We start from the raw sequence: 8,188 nt of genomic DNA, 5'->3' as shown, positions 1-8,188 counted from the left end.
TAAAACGGGGGGAGCAAGCGAAAAGAAGGGGGGGGGGGGAGAAGGAGTTGGGGGGGAAAAAGCAAAATATTAGAATGGATCCTTCTCTAACAGCTATCTCTCCCCACCCAAAATACACATCCTTACAAACACTTTTAAGCAGAATAGACACATCACAGATGTTACACAGAGGATCAGGTGACAAGCCTGAGGCAAAAGTTTACAAACTGGACTACTGACAGGTAACAATAAAGCAGATATTTAAGCCCTGCTCTACTACCAGAGAAAATTAAATAAATTTATTTTATTACCATTAATAAGTAGCCACTAGCTACTCTGATAACACTGACATCAGAAAATGACTTTAGGATGTCATCCAAGGTGGTCGTAGTAAAGGAAAGCACCTTCTGAGTAGAATTTTGTGCAACACTTTGATGAACAACCTATGAAAAGAAAAATAAAACTTGGTATGACTAAAGAAAAAATTCATTACCATCTTCTACAGCGCACATCTGAAATCAACTGCTTTTGCCTTAACGTTCCCGTGAAAGCCCACACCCTACACAGAGATTATGCTGATGCTACACAAATGTGTTTGGTAATTATTTCTTGCAAGCTACTGATTATCAGACAAGAATTTGCATCCTTCAGGAAAGGCTACTGCATTCCCAGCCCATTCCAAACATTTAACTTGAATCCTCTTCCCGTAACTCCACCATAGATTTGCTGCAGTACGAGTTTTGCCTTTAACTCAAGGCCAGTGATCTCTTCGGGGTGCTCCTCTTTCCCGCCTGCCTGGCTGTTCGCAGAGGTCAGAAGCAGCGCAGCAGAGGTCAGAGCTTGGGACACAGGGGCCAGGCACTGTCACATAGCCTCCCCGCCCAGGCTGCGCTGGGAGAGCAGCCCATGGCTGGCTAATGTTTTCCAGACACCTTTAGAATAACCACACCAACCAAAAGCTTTTAAATTCCAGCTAGCTCTTCGGTTCCTTCTCGGCCCCAGCAAAGCAAAAATGTCCCAGACAGCAAAGAGCAAAACCTTCATGGCTTCTCATACGTGAATAACCAAGCAGCTTCTTAATTGGAAAAAAAAAAAAAAATCAGCTTAAAAACTGGGAGGCAATGACTCAGTTCTGGTTTAAGCATCTTCCTTGAAGACATACTGTAAAAAGCCGTGACAGAAGGCAGTGGATCTCAGCAGGACTTTATAGATTGATATCTAGGTTATTTTCATTTTACCTCAACATACATCCTCTGCCAGGCTTCCAGAATTGCTGCTGCCTTATCCTCGTTCCAGTTGATATGTGAAACATATTCATATCCCTTGAAGTGCTCATACATTTGCTTAGGAGTCATTAACTGAAACATGGTTTGCAAAGCCTGGGCACTGTGACGTGGAGAGAAGGGAGAGGAGGAAGAGGCATAAAATGAGCATTTTCAGGAAATTATTTTCATGGCATCAAGTCCCAAATGAGACCCTAACGGGAGCTTGCAAGAGTTCTTGATTTTATAGGGCACATGTTCGTATTAAAATTGAAGAGAGTATAATTATTCTACAGTGTATCTGGTGCAGCTGTACTGGTCTATGCAGTATTGAGGCTAAATCTGGTTTCACTGAAGTTAATGAGAGTTTTGCCATTATTTTCAATAGGATCAGTTTCAGGAACAAAGAATATAACCCTACAAATCAGTTATAAAGATCATGATTGATAGACAGATTACTGTGAGGGTGCCACAGGAACAGTTATTTCTACGAGATCTTGTAAATGCTGTTGGCAATTTGTCATTTGAAGACCTTGGTCTTTTTCATCCCTTGGAGAGAAATGCCAGATTAAACTCCCGGTGCCTGACAAGCTGCGAGGAATACACAATGGCAATAACGATCCATCCTGAATTTCCACAGTATGCAACTGTATCCAACAATTTTAGAAGCTTAAAGAACTATTTTATTTTTCACTAAAAATATATTCTTTGGCTACTTGTTGAAAGACTTATCAGTGTTTAGTGTGAACGTAAAAAACGTCAAAATTCATAGTAAAAGTTCTAGTAAAAGTTCTCGGTATTAAATATGGAAGAATTATGCTTCACTTAGTTCAGTATAGACTACATTTTTCAGAACAGTTCTATTTCTAGGTTTTTCCCCCACTGAAGTCCAGTGTTCCAAGAATTCTTCAAGAAGTCTGAAACAAAGGAGTTTGTTTTATCACTCAAAACTGTATTCAAGATGTAGGGACACAGAAATAGACTCTTCTCTATATTGATCCTGAACAAAAAGTTCAGTGTAGATTTTGGAATTCTGAGAGAAGTCAAATGAATGAGCACATTATCTAAATTTTTTTTCTCCCTTTTTCCTTTGATCGTATTTCAAAACATGATCAAAGGTGTGCAGTGCTTTAAACACTGTTCAGTGCTTTACATACACATTCTAAACAACAAAGTTGCCAGGAAAAGCTTGCTTTCTGAGCAACGTACACTATCATTCTGAGGTTAGAAGCAGGAAGCAATGATGCCTCCTTAAATTTAAACAACTGCCTAATCACTCTTTTAAATTCTCTTTTCTTGAGGCATGTCCTCCTAAACTGGGATTCATAATACACATGAAGGGCAGCAGATTTTGCATGATCCTCCCCCTGTTCCCCAAAAAACAAACTCTAACAAAGAAAAACTTTGAAGTTTTCTTTAAACATTTGTTTACCTGACAAGTTTACCAGAACTGTTCTTGACTGTACCACCTATAATCAACTCCTCCTGCCAATGCATGTATTTTCTTGACAGTCCATAGCATCCACCACTCAAAACAAGGGCTACATCAAGAGGCTAGAAAAAGTTATAAAGAAGCAATTAATAAGTTTCATAACTTTAGACAAACTCACACCCTAATTCAACACCCAGTGTACTAGAATAACGGATATTAAAGACAATCTAGGAGGTCTACAAAGAGAAATGTGTTCAACAAATCAAGTTGAACAAATGAGCCAGATACTTGTTGACCAGATGGCAATTTCTCCAAAGCCTGATGTGATTGATAAAGGGATATATAAAATTGGGGCCCATGATTTCAAATTCTTCACAAAAATCAACAAAACTGGCGCTACTGGAAGGAAGGCTTTGCTGCGTGGTGTGAGTGTCCAGCAGCAGCTGTATTCCAGCAGTGGCTGTGTCTGTCTGAAGCATCAGGTTTGCTGAAATGCCGCATCACTGCATTGCCACAGCCAGCCAGTAGCTGCAACTGTACTCTCACTCTAAATATGTGGGATTAAGCATGGCATCACAGAATGAGGGGAAGTTCGTGACTGTGGGCTAACAGCATACAGCAAATAACAGGAACAGAAAAATGACATCACTCAAGAATTAATTATTAATTATACAAACTAATTATTGCTTGGAAGAAAATGGTACCACCTTCTCTCCTCTCTGGCCTCCCCCCCAACCCCGGCCTCCCTTGAAAAGATATGCACAAGGACAAGCAAACCTACTTTGGTGGAATTTTTATTGGGAGCTGTGATTGGGCAATCAGGATCAGCAGGATTCAGGCAGGGTCGATCCATATAACCATGACCAACCTCCGCTTTATTCAGCATTTCTTCCCAGCTCTCCACTTGGTAGTTTATTTTCTTTAACTCTTCCAAGAATTCTAAGGGGTCAAAGTTGATCCACTGCAAAGGAGGCTTCCCTCTGCAAGAGAAATCAGCAGAAAATGATACACACAAAAAAGACAAAAGAAGTACTGAAGCAAACATACTTTTAAAATTCGTATTTGCACAAATAATTGAGTTATTTTCTGTTACAAGTTAAAACCTTTTCTGGTAAGGTTGTTTCATAAAATGTAAGGCACATTTTAATTAGATTTGTTTATGTACTTTTCTTGCAGCCCAGTTGTAATTTTAACAAAAATACTCAGTTCTTACAAAGTTATTGTATAAAACAGAATAGTCACAGGTTAAAAATACGTCAATTTACAAGCAAAGCAAAACAAATCATCAAGCACCTGAATAACAAAAAAGCAGCCAACTGCTGCTTCAAAGAATTAGGGGGGGAGGGGAGAGGGAAAGAAGAGAGAGGGCTGAGGAAAGAGAAAGCCTTTCTCATAGTATCAGATTACTTCTTGCTAGTCTAATAATCATCTTGCAAATGTAATCCATCAATATAGCTGATCTTTGTTTATCTATAACAATACTGCGTTCCTTCAAATGCCCTGGCAGCTTGACTATCAACCATCAAGCTTTCCTGCTACCATGGCTGTCACCGCTATCACCGTCACGTCTCCCACCCCCCACTTCTGAATTTGTGATGTTGACAGACTAGAAAAGCTTTTGGCTGCCTTATTCTGTGGTTCAAACCACACTGTATCTGCTTAACCAGGCTTAAGTCATTATTCCGAATCTCCCAACCAGAAAACACAAACCCCCTTATTTCCCCATCTAAAACTGTACGCTAAAGGTTAGGAGATGGCCATTGCAAATTGTTTTTACAGAGACATGCAAACCAGGACAGAAACAATAACTCAAATGCTAACTCTTGCATAATTAACAGAAAATGCCTGCACAGATTAACAATTAACTCTTTAAAGGATTCAGGGCATATAATATCACACTTGTAAATTGTGAGAAACCACCCATAAAAGATACTATATGGTTTCTTTAACGATTTCATAAGCAAAGGATTTGTTCTTTATTCCTCAGGAAGACTTGAGATTTAACCCATGACATTTTCTTAGGAATAAAGTTCCCAGCCAATCAATGTTTTTGTATTTTATGGAAAAACAAACAAACCCACTAAAAAAAGTTTATTTCAGGGGCAAAAAAAGGCATAAAATTCTTAAAGCTTGAATTCAGAACTTACATTTTATTTTGCATGCTAGCAGAACGGGAAAAATAACATAGGATTTAAATCAATGCCTACAAATCATCTCTTAGAAACAGGAGAATCTTTGTTCAATGGAAAAAAAATCCCTGCATATTTACTGTAGAGACACTACACTTTATCTTTTATTTTTCTGTTAAACCAGAATCTGAACAAACAGTGGGAATGCAACTGAAAAATCATACACACTTATACAATTAAAATCAGTCAGACCAGAAAGTTATAAAAAAACATGCTTACAACAGATAGGCAGTTCCTGACTGTAGCTTTGCTCCCTCCCAGAAGCAGTCCAAAGGAGTGATAATTAAGCAAGGATAAAGATATTCTATAATCTGTCAAAATCAGAACAGGGAGAAACACGGTTATACCAGAATATAATCAAAGCAGCACAAGCTGAATCATGAGAATACACAAATCTTATAACTAAATGCCTGCTACACATACCTGGTCCATGTAACCTGCTTCTGTGATGAGTTCTCCTGATTTATAACACAAATGTTCCAATTTCCACTGTCTAAGAAATATAAAGAACAATTTTTTTTGCACAATTACTGAAAAGTTATTTTTAAAATGTAACAGACATTTAAAATTGCAACTCGTATTGGCCTCAAGCAGCAAGTCATTGAGAAAGGCAAATATTATTCAGCAGATATACTACACCTCACAAAAAAAGCAAAGGCCTTTCTTTTTGTAGTTACAAACGAGGCATTTGTTTCAGTTATTCTCACATTCTCTGTAAAACTCATTAAAAATAATGGAGCTGCTTTTGGATGAACAGGCTAGTCAACACATGTTAAAGGGACAGAAATCCATCTTTGTATAAATGAGACCGCTTGTGACTTAAGATATCACTCAGTGACACAAGTGAGAGAGAAGTGAGCTCCAGCTCAGAGGACTAGAATATTCCCAGCTGACCAACACATGCAGGAGAAAAGAAAATTAGGATTTCTGCCTTCCTTTTTCAGCTATATTACAACTTCCACGACTTCTAATGCTTTAGACAAAGCAGGAGCTGGGTAGAAGATAATTGGAGCCTCAGCATTAGTTCACTGAGGCATCAGTTGAATGTGCTGAAAAGATGTGCTGAAAGACACAGGGCTTCATGCCTCGCAGGCACCACCCCTAGGCACATCATCATGTAAGTAGTAACCCTGGAGGAACCACTTTTCAGGGAGACACCTCACTAGCCCAAAGCTGGTACCTTCCTAAGGTGCACCTTTATTATTTTTCTGTTGGACAGCACACAACTCCCAACCTTCAGTATGTGCACACAGACACTCTGAAGGCCACCTCTATGATTCTATTATATCTATGTTATCAAACAGTTATTATTCCATCCACTGCCATTTCCCACATGCCTGCATTTCCCTTTGTATCCAGACTATTGGAAGCATAGTAACCTGTACCGCTGTTCACAGTCATTATGTACCTCATGATGGTGTCAGTGAGTGAATTTAACTCTAATACGAAAGGATTTTCAATATTAGGAATCCCATCCATAAGGTCCTATGTTTAAGAGCACAGACATCACTCCTTTACCAAGACAAATGCTGGATACTGTAGCACTGCTCATAGGGGTACTCTCTCGGAATGTCTTCCAACACCGCTTACCCCATCTTATTTGTTACGAGCCAACTTGTCACTGCTATCATCAAGTATCAGAAACCAGTGACATTCACAATGGAAAGGCTCTGAAGTGCCAACCATTTAAAAACATATGGAGGGAAGCACGTGCCCACTTTTTAGCTGTTACAGATGATCAAGAAAACTTCTGCTTTTCCCCTTACCTGTTGTACATATAGACATGCACTCTGCTGGCCTGAAGCGCAGAGTCAAGGTGCTGTCGGAGTGCTTCTGTTGTTAGTACATTAGCACCATCTTCCTGTGGAGTCTGGATCATGAGCTGGGGGTTAAACATGGCCTCTTCTCCAATCTTCTGCCGTGTGTAATTTAACTCCCGACTCACTCGTCCACCAACTGATGGATAAATATCAACAGTTTTGTATTAGCCAGTAACCGCTTATTCTGGATTCACTTGATGAGCACTCTCCAACCAGAAAAACTTGACCATGTGCATGGACTATTCTGTCTCAAACTGATCACAGTGTAACTCTAAAACTAGTAACAACTTTATTTTAGTAATACTGCAACAAAAACCATATTCCTCATTAAAATACCATTGCCTCTACTGCACTAAAACATTGATGCGTAAACTGGAGCCTCAGTTTTTTTCTACATTATAACCAATATCCCATATGTAAAAATTTAAAAAAAGAAAGAAAAAAGAAAAACCTTTTCCTTGCAGACCAGACCAAATACTACGTTACAATTTCTTACACTTGTATAAACAGTCTGCTCCAATAGCACATTTCAAGATAAATGGCTTTAATTTACACTCTTCTCCTAAATAATTTGGCAAGGGCAGAAGGAGAATGTTTCTCTTCAGTTAAAAAAAGGGAGGAGGGAAAGAGTAAGTGAGCACGAGTACTTCTTTCAGCCTTAAATAAAAAAAAAATACAAAGTTCACATAAAGAGATGCAATTTTGAGTGTAGCAGAAAGGACTGTCTACAGCTAATTTACCCCAATGGTCCAGTACCTGCATAACATGCTGTGAGGCAGGAGATCATTCATGTGCAACATCTGTTTTTAAACCCACGTGAGCTGAACAGTGTGCTCCGTATTTAAACATGGTGGGGAAAAAAAAGGAACAAAAAGGCAGAGGGAGACTGCAAAGTCGACAGGCTCTAGAGGGAGCCATATTCAATTTGCCTTGCCAGAAAATATTACGTAAGAATGGAAAATTATCTTCCCTCTTACAAAAAAGCATTCAGCTAGAGTTCATATACTTTATATAACCTCCCCTGTAGCCTCTCTAGCAAACGCACGTGGGAGGCGGGGTCAATTAATTCAGCCCATTAGCTGAATCAATACCACATCCAGATGAGGAGGACAAGAATACCAGCAACATGTTGTTTCCATCCCTTACAATTTATTACCTTTATTGCTTCGCTAAGTCCAAGCTACAGACCTGGTCTAATTTGTTACATTTTTTTCAGTCCTAGTCAGCTTGGCACTGGTGATCTGAATTACTGCCAAAGTTTAGTTCTGCAACAGTGTGAACAGAAATTAGGCATGTACATCTATCTCTTCCTAGGCTGTGTAACAGAAGACTGATCTGCAACCAGTTGGCAGTGTGGGAGATGACATTCCCAAGCCTGAACAGGGACATACTTTTTCAATCACTTGGGCCCTCAACCCACCCGTAACCCCCCTGGGGCTAAAAGACCACCAGGCAAGAAGCTGGGCCCCTGCATGGATAAAGCTGTCAGAATGAGACCCTCAACAA

The 8,188-nt window shown here is 39.4% G+C and overlaps 1 protein-coding gene across 1 annotated transcript in view; it reads right to left on the bottom strand.

The window, feature by feature from the left end:
- PTCH1 (patched 1) overlaps positions 1-6,818 on the bottom strand; it is a 42,565-nt gene extending 35,747 nt beyond the window's left edge. Inside the window, exons 1-7 of the mRNA XM_019470458.1 lie at positions 6,629-6,818; positions 5,286-5,355; positions 5,082-5,173; positions 3,455-3,653; positions 2,674-2,795; positions 1,218-1,365; positions 291-422 (exon numbers count right to left, since the gene is read on the bottom strand). Of these exons, the coding sequence (XP_019326003.1) occupies positions 291-422; positions 1,218-1,365; positions 2,674-2,795; positions 3,455-3,653; positions 5,082-5,173; positions 5,286-5,355; positions 6,629-6,759 (894 nt within the window). The 5' untranslated portion in view covers positions 6,760-6,818. The remainder of the gene's footprint in view (positions 1-290; positions 423-1,217; positions 1,366-2,673; positions 2,796-3,454; positions 3,654-5,081; positions 5,174-5,285; positions 5,356-6,628) is intronic.
- Positions 6,819-8,188: the final 1,370 nt, after the last annotated feature.

This window comes from Aptenodytes forsteri, unplaced genomic scaffold (assembly GCF_000699145.1).
Source record: "Aptenodytes forsteri isolate BGI_AS27 unplaced genomic scaffold, ASM69914v1 Scaffold154, whole genome shotgun sequence".
Lineage (NCBI taxonomy): Eukaryota > Metazoa > Chordata > Aves > Sphenisciformes > Spheniscidae > Aptenodytes > Aptenodytes forsteri.
This window is presented reverse-complemented; position numbering and strand designations above follow the sequence as displayed.